At 46.0% G+C, this 18,305-nt stretch overlaps 1 protein-coding gene across 2 annotated transcripts in view; it reads right to left on the bottom strand.

The window, feature by feature from the left end:
* Positions 1-18,305, bottom strand: part of COL27A1 (collagen type XXVII alpha 1 chain) — a 162,112-nt gene that overhangs the window by 60,186 nt on the left and 83,621 nt on the right. For both annotated transcript variants that reach the window (XM_069873701.1, XM_069873700.1), the window contains 9 exons: positions 17,763-17,816; positions 17,560-17,613; positions 15,626-15,679; positions 15,267-15,320; positions 13,307-13,351; positions 12,446-12,499; positions 10,825-10,869; positions 3,367-3,420; positions 508-561 (listed from right to left, as the gene is read on the bottom strand). In XM_069873701.1, the coding sequence (XP_069729802.1) occupies positions 508-561; positions 3,367-3,420; positions 10,825-10,869; positions 12,446-12,499; positions 13,307-13,351; positions 15,267-15,320; positions 15,626-15,679; positions 17,560-17,613; positions 17,763-17,816 (468 nt within the window). The remainder of the gene's footprint in view (positions 1-507; positions 562-3,366; positions 3,421-10,824; positions 10,870-12,445; positions 12,500-13,306; positions 13,352-15,266; positions 15,321-15,625; positions 15,680-17,559; positions 17,614-17,762; positions 17,817-18,305) is intronic.

Here is an 18,305-nt window from a genome sequence, read left to right as displayed (position 1 = left end):
CTTGCTGAGGTTCCCTCCGTCAAACTCCTAAACGAGAATCCCTTAACGGCAATGCACATAGCATGGAAAAACTCTAGGAGCAGACTGCTCAAGCAGCCCCACATCTCCAGCTATCCCTTGCAGCTCGGTGGGTTGTGAACAAAAGAGGTTTGGAAATCCTTGCTCCTGGACCCTGTTCATTCAGTATCCAGGATGCTTGGAAAGAGGCAGTCCTTCAGGTGCTGTAGCTTGTAGCTCCGAGTTATCTCTACTTGACATAACAGCTGTAGGACACATTGAAAGCCGGTGTTTCTCTGAAGGGGAGATTACTGAACACGAGTGCTGAGGAGAGGCTGCACCTCACTAGGCAGTCAGTCAAGTGGTCATCCTCATTCCAACAGAGAGAGGAAGAATTTGTAGCTACTCTCATGCAATCCAAAGACCAGGAGAAGCTGTGCTGTTTGTTGGGACAGAGAGAGAGGGGGAGAAACAGCAGCAAGAGCGAGAGAATGCAGACTTACTCCTTACCATCGACCCCTTGACTCCTGGAGGGCCTGGGGGTCCCACTGAGCCACGGTCACCCTAGGAGAGACACAGATGCATGAGGAAGAGTGAGGGGTTTTGTTAACAAGCACTCTGAACTGGCAGCAATGGGGGATCTAGAGCAATGGAACAACTAGAAGACCCACAAATTGTAGTTTATGCCATCAGATTTCTTACCAGAAAGACTTCCAGTGCAGAATAATCACCAACTTCTTTCAAGCATCCATCTCATCAGAGCAGTTAAAGGACTACAGTAAGAATAAGCTAATCCTCCATATCTCAAGAGAGAGGATTTTACAAGCAATGCATTTCACTACCTTCAGCTCCAGACAGTGCTAGGAATGGATCCCAGCAGATTCCCAGCCCTTCCCACCAAAGGCAAGGCATTCCTCTCTGTTCTGCAGCATCATAATCCCTACAGGTTCTGGCATTTTTAGAGGCATGGATTTGAAAGCTGTGGTCATGAGGCCCTGCTGAGAGCAGGGAATCAAACTAGAAAAAAAACAGAGATGCTAATTGGAATAGATGGCTGGTGCTTTCATAAGGAGATGTAGGTATTTTGAAGGGGACACCTGATGCTGTGGCTCATACTGAGATTGCACTGCAAACAACAATGGTCTGCAGGCTTGCATTTTGAGGGGGTCAGAGCCAGATGCCTCCACAGCTCACTCTAAAGATTTCAGCCCTTATAAAAGAAACCACCTTTTGGCAATAAATAACCCAAACAAGGTACCAAAAGATCACTTATTAACTTATTAACATCCGTAACCCTACAGCTCAGCCAAGAACAGGAGACAAGGTGTAAGCCTCCACGAGCACCACCACAACCGACGATGCAAGTCAAAGGCACGGCCATAGCGATGGGACGACGACTCCTTCTTTTTGGAGATGCTGCTATTTCCCACCACAACTGCCTGTATTCTCCCTTGCGCCCCTGGTAAGGCACTGGGAATTAGGTGCGTCACGTTTGTGTGCTCAGGGGGATGAGGAAGGAGGAGTCAGTAAATGCTGCCAAGTAGTTTACGCCCAAAAGCTGACCTACCTTCCAACAGCTAAAGCGTAAAGGGAAAAATTTGCTGGGCTATAAGCAGCTTATTGAAAACAAACCCCAGAGTTTGTGTTGTCACCCACTGGACCTTGTAAACCAATGTGAAGATTTCACATTTCTCACTGAATGCATGGATTTTATTAAGAATGCATTAACTCTATTGTTCTGTTTGATAATCTTTGGATTCTACTGGCTTCATTCTTAAGTTTTGCAGCTCTTGGGATGCAGATTGCTGACTCAGCTATGTCTAATGAAAGCGTATTTCCCACTTCATTTAGCTCTCAACAGCATAGTGAGCCGTAGGATGCTATGCCAACTGGAGGCCTGGTTGAGGTTTTGATTTGATGATAGTTACTTCTGTCATCTGTAAGTTTATCCTGTAGAGAAGAGGTCTGACAGAAACCCCAGCTGTGCTGAGGATCTCCTAGGGCAGATTTTCAAAGGGCAGCTCAGGCTTGCCTGAACACCAACATAACATCATCGTGTTACAGAGCTGACCTGCAAGATAAGGATAGCTCATGTGGTCAAGTCATTGGCACTGAAGTCATAGGGCCAGATGTGAATTTACTGGAGTGGGAAAATGATCTTCCTACATTTCCTGATTGGCACATCCTTATTCTCCTCTCAGTTCAGGACTGCAGCTGCCACTGAGGCACCTCTATCAGGCACCAATTTCGTGTGTAACCACCTTGGACACACCACAGACTCTTTGCTCCTTTGTTTTCCTTCTCTAAAACACAGCCCACATCACATCGTGTCTTTTACTTCTTGTGTGCCTTGACAGTTTGGAATGACCCTTATTCTGCTACCGCCCCATCGAGTACAACGGGTTTTCCAAAGGCTGCTGCAGACAGGCAATAAAAGGCGTTTGCAGCGAACACAGCGTAACTGTCACAGAGTCTTGACATCATTACCCAGAGGACAGGGCTTGAAGTAATAAAAGTGCACGAGAGAACTGACGTGTGGAACTCATCATTCTATGCTTCTTACTATCTTTATGGCCGGACTGTGAATAATTAAACCACCAATGAAAACCAGGAGTCTGCAACTGGGATACAAAGAATGACATAGATGATTTGTCTTTGGAAGCTATCCCCAAATAAAATTTTACATTCTAATAGAAAACAAACTGATGTCCATTTACATTTTTCTGGAAAATAAAGCCATTTTTCTTCCTGAAAGAAATACTGCACACAAGAAGGCATCAGCCCTTAGTAGTGTGTTCAATGCAACCACAGGGGCAGCCAGACAGGATGGAACTCATCAAATAAAAAGGAAAATATTTGGACCAGCCTTTGCTCAGATAAGTGACTGCACTCTTGCACCTTCTCTACACCTGAGGAATTGCTGAGACCTCCTGTTCAATGCAGGCTCAGCCCTGGTCCTCTGTGACCCCATCAGCAACTCAGCGTGGGCTTGTGAGCAAACTTCTGCACAAATCTGTCTGTGACCTAAGCTCCCAGTTAAGGGAGAAGTCCAGGGAATCCAGGGCCGATGGGTCCCTCATTCCCAGAAAAAAACAGGACTGACTTTCTGTTAGATTATGAATGAATAAAATTTAAATTTTCAGAGAATATTCGACAGCATCTCCTCAGAGGGCAAGAGCATATTAATTCCTAAATACAAAGTGGATGTTTTTTGCCTGGCCCAAGACTAGCTCAGACCCCCTGGATGTGCAGCGTTCCCAGCTGGGTGTTGCACTGACACAAGAACTTAAATCTCCACAGTATTCCCCCTCCCCATTCTCCTTTACCCTGGAAAACTTATAGCAACCAATTCATTGCAAGCTATCTTACCTTTTCTCCCACTGTTCCAGGCTCCCCTACAGGACCAATGAAACCCATTAGACCCTGAGGAAAGAAAAAAAGTACAATTTTATTTGCTGAGAAAGTAAATGGTTTCTTTGGTTCACCTTGCCGGCTGAAATAGCACAACATCCCTTGTCTACTGCTCAGTAATTCCTACTGGCTACCAGAGTGGACAGAGTCGCTCCCAGCCATGGGAACGTCTAACTCCACAGCTGGTTCTGCTTTAGGCGCCAGCTGGAACAGCAGCACTAGGATCTGCAAGAGCCACAACACACAGTATAGGGGATGAGTTAAGCACGTTTCGTAGAAAGGCTGAGTCTATAGTGTGGCTTTGTTTTGCAAGCATTTCCCAAAACATCAGCACACTGTCCCCAAGAACATCGATAGCAGGAGCTCCTGCATTGCACTGAGGCTGAGAGTGGCCATCATTTTAACTACTGGGTAGATGTCCTCTGGCTTTATCTGAGCTGCCTCAAACCCTTGTGCAAGCTAATTTTGTGTCATGCTGTAGGGATATCAGTAGGAAATAAAGGTCTGAGGACACAGCCAGCGGGGTCAGTGGGGCAGCAGATCTGTCACTCTATTCAAACTACTTTTGAAAAAAACCCCAGTCTAAGCTCCGGATTGAACAAAGCTTGGGAAAATGAAGAAACAAACAATACTGCTTTTAATTAGGAAGAAGGAAAGAGACTCAATCGCAAGCTAAGATTCCAGAGAATTAAAATGCAGCAGCCTTCCTACCAACTCCAATGGGTTTCTGGCACTAGAGATGCAAGGGACCATCCTCTCTGCTCTGGTGGGTACTGTCTCTCTCACTGCATGATTCTCATGGTCTCATCCCTAGTCCCAGCAAGGGTCATTGGGTGATGGGTATCTCTATTTAGTTCCTCCAATGAGTCTGTAACTAAATTCATCCACAGGACTCATCTCCTGTGGAAACACTTCATGACCTGCCCACAGTTTCCATGGGTGAAGGTGATAGCAAATGAAGCCATGCCCCAGCTTGTTTAATTTTAAGCAACAGTCTGATTGGTACTGGGATGTGTCTGCTGAGCAGGTCAGAGAAAGGAGATGGATTCTCTACTGATATCACCCTACTCTCCCTATTTTTTAGAATAATTTGAAATCTTCATAACAAATTGTAAAAGTTCCTCTATGCAAACACATCTCACCCTTTCACTTCACCACATAAAGTAGGTTTTCCAATGACACACTCAAGAAAACATTTAACATGAGCAAACACAATGGGAAAGAAGTTACACTAGGCAGGCAACTTCTGGAGAATGGTTTCAGAAAAGGGAGAACTTTTCACCCAGCTATCTCCTTTCTAGGAGAAAAATGAGAAAAGAAGTCAAAGTTTTCTCTCTGTACTCCGTCTTCTTTGCTTTTTCCATCTGGCCTGATGTGTGCATTTGGAGGAGGAGCTCTCTGCAGTCCGTGCATTGCTGTGGTTCTGTTTACACCTCTCCACCGGCAGCATAAAGTGATACCACCCAGCTACAGAGGAGCATCCAGCACCAGCAGAGCAGCCTACTCACAGGTTATGCAACTCCTGCCACCAATAGCCTCTATCTGTGAAGTTAAGCTCACAGTGTAAAGCTGTAGAACAAAATAACCAGCCTCCTTGCTGTTCCCATGCGTATGAGGCTCAGCAGACTCAGTCAGAGACATAAAACACAACGCGGGTCACTCTCCAATGACTTTTAAATGGAACAGCTGCTGAAGATGATTCCAAACACCAGGAGGTTTCATGCATTAACACTCCTCATGTGGTGCAATTAAATGCCATCGTTTGAACATCACTGGGGAGAGGAGCTCCTCAATGAAGCATGCTGATGGGCTCAACAAAAGCATCTCCCACTTGAGTGCTCAGCTCGCTTCCCCTCTTGCAGGAAGGAGCAACACAGTCTCCGCTCTGAGTGGCCATGTTCACATTCTGGCATGGGAGCAACTTCCAGGTGAAAAGTGCTTGGAAAAAAACAGTGTTGGACTCAGCAGCAGGTTGCCCAGTGCAGGAACCAAAGGGAGAGCAGACAAATTTGCAATATCTGCATATGCAAGGTTGCCACTGGGTGGCATTGCTGAAGGCTGCTGAACCAATCATCCTTTCAATTAGACACAAGTACACAGCTGATAACTGCCTCCAGTTACTGGAGTTTTCCAGTAGCTTATGGCCATGAAGAAGGAAGAGGAGAGAGTGGCAAAGCAATGAGATGAAATACAAAAATGCATTGCTAGCCAAATATAAGATAATAAAGCAAGAAAGAATAAATCTGTGCCTTCATTTCCAATTTCTGAGAGAAAATATAGATCTCTCTCTCTCCCTGAGAAGATGCACATTTGGGCATTTCTGGGTTGATTAGGTTGGTCCGTGTAAAAGAAGAGAGGACCCTGCTCCTGCGTCAAATGTTGTTACCAGTCAGAACAAGACTGAGGGGCTTGGGATATGGTGTTGGATATACAAACTCAGGCTTGAAGGCCTGACTACTTCTGCTACACCGTTCACAGCAGCATCAGCTCCCACCCTAAAAAGTCTCTATGGAATCTGGGTCATGAAGCGCGATGTACTGGTTGTGCTTCCCAGTCAACCTGGTGTTGCTCTACAGATGGTTTGCAGAGCCCCGACTGCAGCAAGCCAAGCACAAACTCAGCCCCTTGTGCAGAATCCTGCTGGCACTGCCGGCACGAGCAGAGTAGAGGCAAGCACTGCACTCGCTGCACAGGTAAATGTCAGCGTGGAGGGGGAGCACAGCCAAAATTTCTGGTGTGATTTTCACTGGTGAGACCGCTCCTTGAATCCTGTGTTCAGTTCTGGGCCCCTCACCACAAGAAGGATGTTGAGGCTCTGGGGCGAGTCCAGAGAAGAGCAACGAAGCTGGTGAGGGGGCTGGAGAACAGGCCTTATGAGGAACGGCTGAGAGAGCTGGGGGTGTTTAGCCTGGAGAAGAGGAGGCTGAGGGGAGACCTCATTGCTCTCTCCAACTACCTGAAAGGAGGTTGTGGAGAGGAGGGAGCTGGGCTCTTCTCCCAAGTGACAAGGGGACAGGACAAGAGGGAATGGCCTCAAGCTCCTCAAGGGGAGGTTCAGGCTGAACATTAGGAAAAAAAAAAATTTCACGGTGAGGGTCACTGGGGACTGGCAGAGGCTGCCCAGGGAGGGGGTTGAGTCACCTTCCCTGGAGGTGTTTAAAGGATGGGTGGATGAGGTGCTGAGGGGCATGATTTAGCATTTGATAGGAATGATAGGTGAGTCTTTTCCAACCTGGTGATTCTATGATTCTATGAAAATTCTACCTGTGCTGGTATTCCATGTTCCTGCTCAAGGGAAGATGTCACTGTTCCCCGCATACCCAGCAAGAGGAGTATCCCATGGTGTGACCATGGCAGAGCAGGGAGCCTGTGACGTGGCTGGGCTTCCAGCACAGTAGTTCTGTAGAGTTTGCAGCCAATACTGTCTGCTCTGAGCTAAATTAACTAACATTGCTGTGTCTGCAAGCAGACACAAATCGAGATAGATATGTCTAGGCAAAATAAATCTCAGTAAATTATTGGGAGTATATGAAACAAATGGAGGAGATTGGGTAACAATATTCTTCACCGGCCAAAATGGGATAAACACTAAATGGAACACAAACAGCAAAAGATTTAGGTTTGAAGAACCAGAAGAGCCACCGGTTGCAAACATTAAATCAAAGCAGACATGAATTGTGTCCGTTATCCTACAACGACTGCAGCATAACATACTTTTCCCAGGTTCCCAGGGTTGAAAAGAAGCCCTGCATCAAACACGACTCCAGGCAGTGTGTGTAATGATGCACGTGAAGTCCCAGCAGCAGTGGCTGCCCGGATAAAGGCCCACAGTATACAGGAAAGAATGTAAAACATTCATATTAGACGGGGAGTTCAGCGTGTCGCTCATGATTCAGTCGGCTGTATTCCCCAGCCAAGGGCATGGCGGAAAAGGATGGAGATTGTTAAAAAGTTGCTGGGGGCTTGAGGGAAGGAAAGGGGGAGGACTGGCGGGTTGTAATTCCTAACTCCTGTCTGGCTTTCCCCATTTATTGTCCAGCCCTGTCATAATTAAGCCCCCCCTCTTGGCTGCATCAACAGAGAGCAAGTCAGCAATGAAGCCTTGCATAAATCATAGCCCATTTGAGAGAAACAACCGAAAGGCGAGCCCAGCGTGAGCAGGGTCTCCCAGGGACGGGACCGCCAGTCGCTCCCAGCAGGAACCGATCATGGCCTTTCTGTTTTACTGGTTCGCTAGAACTCAAAACAAAACAAACCAGGGACAAAGGACGGGAGGGAGTAAATGTACAATCCTCCCATTCAGATGAAAGAAAGGGAAAGTAAAACAGTAAATATCACAGTTTAAGGGAGGACGCTCTGACCCGCAAAGAAAAGCCATGCAACTTAACCCCCTGTGCACCAGAGCTCAGCTGTAGCCTGGGGCTGTGTTGGGTTCCACTGCCCTCTGGAAGCGAAGGAAGGAAAGGTGGAGACATGAAAGGAGGAGACACGTTGACAAAATACCTTGTCAGATCAAAGAGATTGCGTACACTACAGTGCCCATGAATCCTTGAATGGTCTGCAGCTCAGAAGGATGCTCCAGAGGAGAAGATAAATGCACTGGGAAAAGCACTGCTCTAAGGCGTGGGAAAGGCGGGTGCAATTCCCTGCTCGGTTCTCGGCAACCCATTTGACCTTGGTCAAGTCAATCAGTAGTGCTGCATGTCAGACCCCACCTGCAAAACTGACATTACAGCACGTCCCTCCTTCGCAAGAGCACCACAAGGAAAATCCATTAAAGAAATAACTGATGGCACTGGTTTCCTTCGACAAATTATTTCAGAATAATATCTGGTATTGGGGCAACATGCTTGTCCCTCAAACGAAGAGATACCCCCAAAGGACTATTGAGTGACAGCCCTTCCACCATGGTTCGATAGGCGAGTGGCTGACCTTAACATCACCATGTGAGTGAGCAGGACTGACATTTGTACAGGAGGAGGGATTAAAAGGCAGTTCCTGATATGACAGGATCTCCTCATTCCCATTAAGGATGTAGGTCAATCTTTCAGCTGGCACAACTCTTCACTGATATTTTCAGTCTGTAGTGCAGAGCAGGGGGCGTCCATGGGCTTGTGGCACCATTCCCTGGTTTGCTGTCCTGTCTGCTCAGGGTACCCCTTCTTCTGCAGGGCCGTTTGACCTTTAACGTGGATATTTTGGTGACATTCTCCTGCTTTGCATTCCCAGCCCTGGAATAGGAGGGCTGCTGGCCTGGGCAAAAGGCGCTGTACTCTTCATATTGTTCTGCCTCCATCTACTGGCAAGGAAGGGTTAAATCACACATTTCCAGGTTACAGGGGAGTCCAGCAGCTGGAGTCTTTCCAGTATATGAAGAACACAAGCATCTTATGAATGAACTTCCCCAGTCAGTGTCCTTCCAATGGAAAAACAATGCAACACAGACTGCCCTGTGGCTTAGAGCCTCATTTTTCCAATGAGACCTCAAGTGTCACTGGAAACCTTACAGAAACTCCCACGTTTGCCTAAACAGATGTCCCTAAGAAAGGGAAGGAAGCTCCAATGAGATGGATGGCTGATCTTTCCTCTTGCTGTTACACTGAAGTTTCCACTCAGAGGGAATCCATATGGAGGGCAGAGCAGCAAGTCTGAAGTTTGACTGCTCCTATCGTGCCTATGGAACAGAAGACATTCAGGCCTCCACAAAAGAAAAGAGGGGTGAGGTGAAGGTGTCTCTTAGTGCAAAGAGACCTTGGTAGCCTGACCTCCCAGAGCTCTGCAAAAACCAACCCAGCCCCAACACCAAATGCTGAAGCTTAGGTGGAGGGGGGACCAAAATCCCAAGACTCCAGCATTGTTCAGCAAAGGTGTGATAGGAAAGGAGCTTATTTCTGACTAGTCTGGTGTGACATTTTTGTTCTAATGACTTGACTGGTTTGGAAATGGAAATTCTTTCTGGGTGATATTTTTAGACAGAGACTAATTGGCTAGGAATAATACAGGCAGCTTTCATACTACTGTACCGGTTTCAGTGTCAGCAGAGGCCAGCTGTGTTTTCTTTTTGGGGAGCACTGCCTACAGTTTTCATCCAAGGTCAATCCTGAGGGATATTAAAGAATAATAATCCTAATGATGCTTTGTCCTTCAAGACAACGTCTTGTTAAGGATCTCAAAGCACTTCTAAATATTTGTTTTTACCTGTAATACAACAGAATCCACAGGTGCCACCTGTGGAGAGGTTACTAAGCACTGTTCATAGCTGGCTCGTGCCTTCCACAGAAGGGGAACAGAGGCACAGAGCACTGGAAGATGCTGCCTGAGATTGTCCAGAATTTGACAAAGCTGCAACTAGAACTCAGATGTATGGAACAATTTTGCTTCTTCATGGAGTAAATTATTAGCCATAACACAGAAATGATTCTGATTTCCAAACAGAAACAACTATCCTTGATATATACCAAGACTCATCAGATTGCTCGTATTGAGAAGGATGACTTTTTGGACTTGGTTGGTCAGAAATCCTTGGAAGAAGTGATCTCCAGCAGCTGCATGTAGAGGAAAGTAGAGACAGAAAGAAGAAGAGGCTGACAAGCTAAACTAAATTGAACTTGCTGACCATTCAGCAGGGAAAGTGCTAGGAAGGACAGCTGTGCTGAGAAGAAACACCCTCTTTGCCAGGGTCAGCTGCTGCAGCCAGCTTGGTGTGGTCATGTAGGAATGCAGAGAACATGTTGGAGGCTCTGTGGCTGCAATTTCAGGGCTGGTGGTGGACAAGTTGGTTGGTTTCAATCACAGAAACGGGGACAATTGTTTCTTTTTCCTTCATGCCTGTGGTTCCCCTGAAGCCTATAGGAATGATGCATGTCCCCTACTATCCCGGCAGAATGTTCTGTCTTGTGGTACAACAAAATGCAGCCCAGTGGCTCTCTTCCTCAAGGTCTGGTTTCTTCAGCCTCTATCTACTCTGCTCCCCAAAAATCCAGTGGGAGTCAAAGCAGCACAGCACTCAAACCAGAGGATCCTACCCTTAAAACCTACATGGGCAAAGCCTCAAAATTGAGCTTTTAGGAATAAGAGGAATACACAGAAACTCACAATCTCTTCCCCAGCCATGGCCTTGCCTCCTTGAAAAGCAAAGCTGGTCGTACGTGCTGGACTGTTGCCACTGAACTGTGACTTTATCAGAGCACTCTGCCTATCGAAAACATGCCAGCTGGATAGACACCATGGCTTCTGTAAGCGCTGTTCACCCAGAGCTTCAGCCAGACTAAGAGCACCCCAGCTGGATCACCAGGACTAGGGCAGGTTTGAGGTGGGCAGAAGAACCTGGCCACTATCCTCTACTTGCACCCTGGTCACCTAGGAGACATTGTACATAGGAGATTATCAAACAGACAAGGAAAACAAAGAGTTTACCTGTTCACCAACTTTCCCTGGTCGGCCACGGTTTCCTGGCTCACCCTGCAGAACAAGGAGAGACAAGGCCCACAGGTTACATGATGCTCCCAGTCAGACCATCAGAACAACATGATTCTTCGTACACCCGTGACTTGGGCTGCTGTGTGTGAATTGTGGAAAATTCGCAAAACCCATCGTCTTACAAGACCCGCTGTGACTTGAAAGATAATTCAAAGCAAAAAACACAGTTGACACAAGCACGGAGCAAACACTTGCTGTTCTGCAGTGAAATGCCCCAAAAGCAGCCGGTCCTGTTGTAGTAAAACAGCCTTCCCAAAACCTAACTCTTGAAAACTTATTAAAATGTAAGCTGCCTGCTTTATTGTGGCATAACTTACTCCTGGCTGCTTTAATCCCATGTTTATTAAAGCATGAATTCTCATCAGGGATGCTCCTGAAGTGGGTGTAGGTCAGCTCTCCATGGGGACACTAACCCTAAACCTTACCCTAACTCTAATGGCTCCCTGTGGACAGTTGTCACTTCCAGCCTCAATTTGGGGTGTTTCTGACCCACAATGATTTAATCTGGGAGACTAAGTAAAACAAACGAGGACAGAAACACGTCAGCAGTGGGAAAAGAGTAGGAAAGCACCATCATTAACCAAAGATCTGAGGAGCATCTAGGGTAAGGAAGAGTGTGGACACATGGAAAGGTGTAGTTCCTAACTGATAAAGGAGAAAGTATCTAGAAAATTCACCTGCTGATGAAAGTGTCACAAGAACAAAAGACAGCCCAAATATTTCTAGGCAATGCTGCACCCTGATTTTGTTCTTGCACAATCTCAAACACAGGAATATTCCCGTCGCACAGAGCATCCACATGAAAGCTGCACAGTGCAGAATGAGAGAAATCCAGAGAATGAAAAAAAATGAGGGGTGAAGAGAAAAGGAGGAGGAGAACTTCAAACTCAACAGGGATAAAGACAGCCGTGGCAGCACTTGAAGGCTGGTGGAGTGCCCTGGACAGGCCATCCAGAGGCCAGGCTCACCACGAAGCATTATTGTCTCCAGGTGTCGGCAGCTGTATTTTCTCAGTAGGCAGATACTCCAGATGTGCTGCCAGACCACATTTTTGCTATCTGCTTTTGGAAGAAGTTGTTTTGGTTGGGTTTTCTCTTTCTTTCTGAGTGTAGGTTTGTGGAGCGGACTGCCTTGGGATGGCTCCTGCTGCTAATTAGGCAGCAGAGACAGGAATGATGCACGTTGTTATAGAACAAAACCATAGAGAAGCAATGGAAAATAAGATGAGATGACGGAGGGGAGGTGGTTAATAGCAAAGGAGTAACACACTTGTTTATAGTAAAGCACATGACATTTTTTTTTTCCTGATGGAACCAAGCAGAAGCAGAGACCCCAAAATTCAGAGAAAAAGAGAACTCTTTTCCCCTTGTTCTCTCTGCAATGAATACCCTAGGCTTGGAGCATGGTAAAGTTGAGAAAAGACACTTAGAATCATAGAATCACCAGGTTGGAAGAGACCCACCAGATCATCGAGTCCAACCATTCCTATCAAACTTCCCTCTCCTTTTCCTCCTTTCCACCCACCACTTCTCTGACCATCAACAAACTCTTTCCTTACCTTGGAACCATCGGGACCAGGTCTTCCTGAAAATCCCTTCCGGCCAGATCGACCCTGAAATGCATGGAAGGACAATAAATATAAAAAAGATTGGTCAGAGCAGTGTTTCTGTGAACCTATACTGTGCAGCTTACAAGCAATACTCCCAGTGAGTTCCAGGTCCTAGAGATGTAGCAGTCCTTACTGAGGCCAAGGCAACACAAGAAGGAAGCTCTACGTCTTGAGCAACACCAGGTTTGATCCATGAGGTACGTGCCTAGACAGCTACTCCAAGTCTCATCCCATTTCTGATCCGCTTGATTCCATTACTTAAACATCATAACAGAAACATTATGCATGGACTATAATCAACCAAGCCAAGTGCTTTGTTGGTGCTCTTTATTTTATTATATTATGTGAAGCATTCAGCTAGATTTATTCTAGTTCCAACATTTTTATTGTAGCAGCCTGAGCATTCAAAGATGGTACTCCACTGTCTGGTCTTTTTCCTTGCTGTCCCCTCTATTCATTTAAAAATATTATAAATCAAGGAAGAAACATCAGAGTTGGTTACGGAGATGGTTTCCAGTCAATGTGCTTTATGTTGCTTTATCTATTTTAACATTAGAGAACTTTTCAAGTTCTGAGACTTTAAGCAAGTTATAAAATTAGGGTCGCACTCAACACCCTGTGCAAGACAATTCCTTGACCTCCAGCCATCCTGGATCAAGCAGTTGGACCAAGCCCTGGACAATACAATATTTATTAGAAGGGCAGATTTCTTTCCAAACCAGAAGTTTTGAAGGTTTGTGTTAATTTAACTACAATTTCATTGCAAGGACAACAGAGCTGAGAGTAATCGAGTGGATGATTGAAACCTACCTCTGGACCAGGGACTCCTGGTGGTCCTAAGGGTCCTTCATCTCCCTAAGAAGAAAAGAAATTAAAATAAAAACCAAAGTAGTGACAAAATTTGGACTCATCGTGCAGCAAGAATGAAAGGACTGCAGTATGAGCAACCATTAAATACAGACTGTGTGCTCAGCTGTCACATTTTAACAACTGAGTCCTTCTGGATCTTAGAGCAGGTAGCTCAGCATCTCTGAGGTTTCTCATGTCCTTCCCAAATCTCAGGAAAAAAAAAATCTGAAGTCAAGCCTGCCAGTAAAGGCCATCCATAATTTGACCATAGTTGACACCAGCTGAGTGGGCCTATCGTGGGCTGGCTTTGGCCCATGGAAAAGCTCACAGGAGGCTGCTTCATTTGATCTGGCAGAGATATGAATGCTCTAGAGCTCTCTACTCTCTTTTTTTTTTTTTTTTCTCCCACTAAAAGGGTATTGCAAAATTTCTCACAGAACCATTTGGCAATGGTATGAAGGTTTCCCTTTTGCTTTCAAATGGGGCTACACATGCTGCAGGATGGAGCTATCTCAAAATCTCACACAGCAATTGGACTCAGTCCTCTCGCCTGGCTCTACACCAATTTCTAATGTGATAGGATCAGATCTACAGTTTCTAGGAGACCTTCAATTAAGCTTCACAAAAATTATCTCAAGTGTCTAAAATCAACTGCCAAGAGAGAAATTAAAAGCGTCCTTGGCAGCTACAGTTCTGGCTGTTCTCATTTAGGTGGTCAGCCGTGGTAATGAAGTGGCGCAAGCTGATGGGCTGAAGATGGGACTGGAATTCAAGAATCCAGCTCAATGGGCTCAGACAAACCATCCACAATGTGTCACGTTTCTAAAGAAGGTGTAATCCACAGCCTTGACCTACCATCTTGGGTTACAGCAGCAGTAAAGGCACAGTGGTGTGGTCTGGTGCACACTCAAAGTCAGCACAGCTCATGTCAAACTCCATGTCCATGTCTTCAGTGTTACTTTTATACTCACTAACAAGGGTAAATTGAAGGCAGTTTGGTCATGCCTGCTTGAACTGGGAATGCAAGGCCTCAATTCCCTTTGTAAATTGCCTAGAATATTTTTTTTCTATTTCAGTGCAAATAAATGAGCTAATTTCATTAATCCCATTTAGAGAGCAAGCAAAAGAGTTCCCAGAAAAACTTAAGAATTACTAGTGCTATCAGAATGAACTCCTGCCCATGCCTGCAGTCAGTATTATTTGCACGATATCTCGTGACTGCGGACTAACAGCTTACACTGGCCTAAATGAGAAGGAACTACACTGAAGTCACTGGGGTTACAACAGGATAAACAGAGGGTACTCAGGCCTTCTCTGCTGCTAGAAGGTATTTGCAGGTCCAAGACAATTAAATCAATGACAGCTTAGTGACTGCAAGTGGAATGAAGCTTCCAAGTTTTGACACCGAGTGATAAGTGAAAGCTGCAAGCTCTGAGATGTTGGGATAAACGAATCATCACAGAACAGCAATTTCAATGGATGCACCCTTTTTACAAAAGGATATTGCTGTGTAGGAGAAAGTGGAGACTGCAGGTCTCACAGCTGTGAGAAACCACACTTAAAAGGAGCAGAAAGCAAAAGCCAGGTCAGGGTGTGCGTGTGCAGGGGAATGCATAGGGAAAAGCACATTAACACCCTTTCTGTGTGTGTGTGGAGGTGTGGGGGACAGGTTTGAAAAGAAGTCAATGCAGAGTTGAGGGTCAGCAGATGCCAGCAGTGACGGGAAGCAAAGATAGGACTGCAGCTTAGCAAAAACTCTTCTTCTGCAAGTCTCCAAGCACTGAATGTAAATAAGTATTTGCTTAAAGATTCAGAGGGATTGCAGGATTTCAAGTCACAGGCACCATTTCAGCATGCATTAATCTTCAAAATTAAACATTATTCTTTAAATCCCATCTGCTTTTGGTCTGAGGACACTCACCTCTTGTCCAGGCAGTCCTCTCGGCCCAGGTAAACCTCGTGCTCCTGGCTTTCCCTAAGAATGAGCCAAAGGAAAAGAAGCTCAGAAAATAGAAACGTAACCTCAGAAGGGCAATTAAAATGAGAAAGTCTCTTTCACAGCCATGGGACATCATCCAATGTCAATTTTGTTACAGAAAAAAAATTGAAAAAAGAAAACCCCGTACTTGGAGGCACCTCAAGCCAAACAGACCAAGCTGAAACGCTGGCCAGGACAATATTTAGGAATCTCCAGGGCTTGCTTTCTCCCCCATTCCCACTACTTTGTTTTCCCTGGCTGCTTCCCACCCCACACGGAACTTCAGTTTCTCCTCCACTCACCTTCAGGCCTTCAGGACCGTTTTCTCCTGGTGGGCCAATGTCACCTGGGAAGCCCTGAATAATAAAAGAGAAACAGTCAGGGTACATAGCTGGCCTTTTACAGCCAGATTCAAAGACCTTCGCAAGACTTTTAATTAAAGGCTAAGGCCCGAGCCATTTGTCACAGGCTGGCAGTGTCCATGTGTGCACCAGCACGAGGCTTCTAGAGGGAATGAAGCAAGACAATGGGAGCAGCGCTATCGCTTTGATTCAAGAGCAGCCTTTCGCAGCCATTCCCTATAGGTCCATCTTCTTGGAAGATTTATTGCTGTGAGGGCCTCCCTGTCATCACACAGCTAAAAATGGCAATCTGTGTTTTAATTAATCTTTATGAGTCAGCGCATAATCTCACTGCTCCGAGAAACTAACTGCACGCCTCAGCGACAAAGGGAAGCAGGCGAGGAATTAGGAAAGGTGCTGACATGCTCATTAGCTGCTGCCTTCAGCCAGGCAGTGACTCCTTTCCACCCACCAGTCTTTTGCTGAGGAAACAAAGGAATCTGTGGTTATTTCCAATAGCAACAAAAAAGAATGATTGCTAAGTGGCAGCACTTGACCGAGAGCCCATCCAGATCCAGTGAAATACCAGAGCACTGATGAAGGGAAAACAGACCATTAGTTGTGCTGGAAGTGGCTTTCTAGCATCTTACAGATGTTGTTGGGTTGCTCGTGAAGGATAAAAATGACAATGTGTTGCAGAAGCTGATTTTGCATTTAAGGCATCTCTGTGACAATATTATTGGTGAGGAAAGTAAGGGTCTTTTTCTATTTTAAGTTGAATTTTGTGGGGGAAAAAATGAAAAAATCCTCCACAATATCTATAGCAAAAACTGGGGGGAAATCCCAGGAAGCTATGAGATGCAGAATGGGTCATGAATCCATCTTGCTCCTCCCTATCTCATCACCACTCATATGCCATCATACCCTAGCAGAGAAGTGAAGCCTTATACTAAAAAGAGGAGGGTAAGAGGAAAGTGAGATGCAAGATTAAAGAAGTGAGCATTCTGTCCCGCAAAAGCCATTGAAGAATGACTTCCAAGGCCAGAGAGCGAAATAGTGAGTAGAAAAAACTGTGTCCACAAAGTCTGGCTGGTGGCTGGGAGACAGCCTTGGGCTTTTGCCAGGTTAGAGACAATCTTAGGGGACTGACCTCTCTGAACATAAGCAGAACAAGCTGTTACATACAGGACTTGCATTGGAAGATTGTGGAGAAAATGGCTTGGAATGGTAGCTGGAGATCAGGAAATCTGAGTGCAGAGTGATCAGAGGGTATACGATGGGCAGTTTGTTCCATCTCCCACTTTGAACAAAAGTGGGTCTCAATTCATTAAATAAGAGTAAATCCTATAATACAGGAAGGTTTTTTCTGTCTCAGCATTTCTGTGGCCCTGTCATGCCCATTGTCCTAAAGCAACTCCCCTGCCCATCGTTAGCAAAGGCTCTGACCCCACAACAAACCAATTTTGGGCCGGTAAATGTATCAGAGCTCAGGTGCCATGTGAGCAGCAGCGGTGGCAGCCGTCCTCTCCCTCCGTCGGGCTGGGTGCCCACGTGGGAGGCAGCATTTGGCTCTTGATTTCCATACAAATTAGCAACAGCTCTATGCATATGTCTCCTAATCAAAACCCCGTGTAGACCTGCCTGTACATGGCTCGAGAGCTGAAAACCTCCACTGGAGAAAGGAGATAGGCATCTCTAACAGTCTTCAAATGCCACATGGATGTTTATCAGAGAGCTGATTCTCAGTAGGGAGGCAAGTTACAGACATTGAATAACTGCTGCAGAGGCAAAATTAGACAGGAGAGAGGTGTTATTGTGTGGGTTTGCTGAAAAAAAGAATGCTGCAGAAGTTAGCAAAGAAAGGGGAGACGCGAGAAGGAGGTGGTGGGACATACCTCAGGGCCAGGTGGTCCTGGAAACCCAATTGGACCTTTGTCACCGACTTTTCCCTACAGAAATCAGAAAAACACAGAGAAGAGTGAGCTGGTTCCTGGCTTTCCCATTTGGAATATCTCACCCCTGGCCAAGCTGTCTTTCCAGCTGGACACTGAACCTTTAGAGACGGAGATTAGGAAGCAGAGGATGATTGGTTACTTACCAGGGGACCTGCTTTCCCTCGTGCCCCAGGGACCCCAGGCAAACCCTGGCTGCCCTGAGAGAGAGAGACAGATGCATTTTTTCAGGAAACATAATGAAGCATCAAAAAATACTAATTCCCCACGCTCCCACTCTTCTGCAGCAGAGAGAGGAGCACTTTCTAAAGGCTGCACTCAGCCCTGCAAGGAGCTAGGACAGTTGTAGTCATGTCAGTGAGATGTTTCTGCTAAAGCCGGGGCTGAATTTAGCCCTGAAGAACAAATGCTGTTGCAGTAAGTGGTGGCTCAAAGCCATGTAGGCCCCAGTGCAGGGCTAAGCGCAGCATTAGTCAGCTGTAGTCGGTATCGTGTTGTAGTCACAGGGGAGAAGTCGTTTGCTTAGAAGTTATGCACAGTGTTAAGTGCTTCACTGGGTCAAGGTTTAAGTTGCTGCACTGAGCAGACAAAACCTCCAAGTCTGCAGCCGCCGGACCACACACATTCACACATATCCCCGTCAATCCCATCCCATCACTTCCAGTTTCTGCTTGAAGATATGGCCCTTC

Source organism: Phaenicophaeus curvirostris, chromosome 20, assembly GCF_032191515.1.
Source record: "Phaenicophaeus curvirostris isolate KB17595 chromosome 20, BPBGC_Pcur_1.0, whole genome shotgun sequence".
Classification (NCBI taxonomy): domain Eukaryota; kingdom Metazoa; phylum Chordata; class Aves; order Cuculiformes; family Cuculidae; genus Phaenicophaeus; species Phaenicophaeus curvirostris.
Note: the sequence above shows the minus strand (reverse complement) of the source record. Positions and strands in the feature narration are given on the sequence as shown.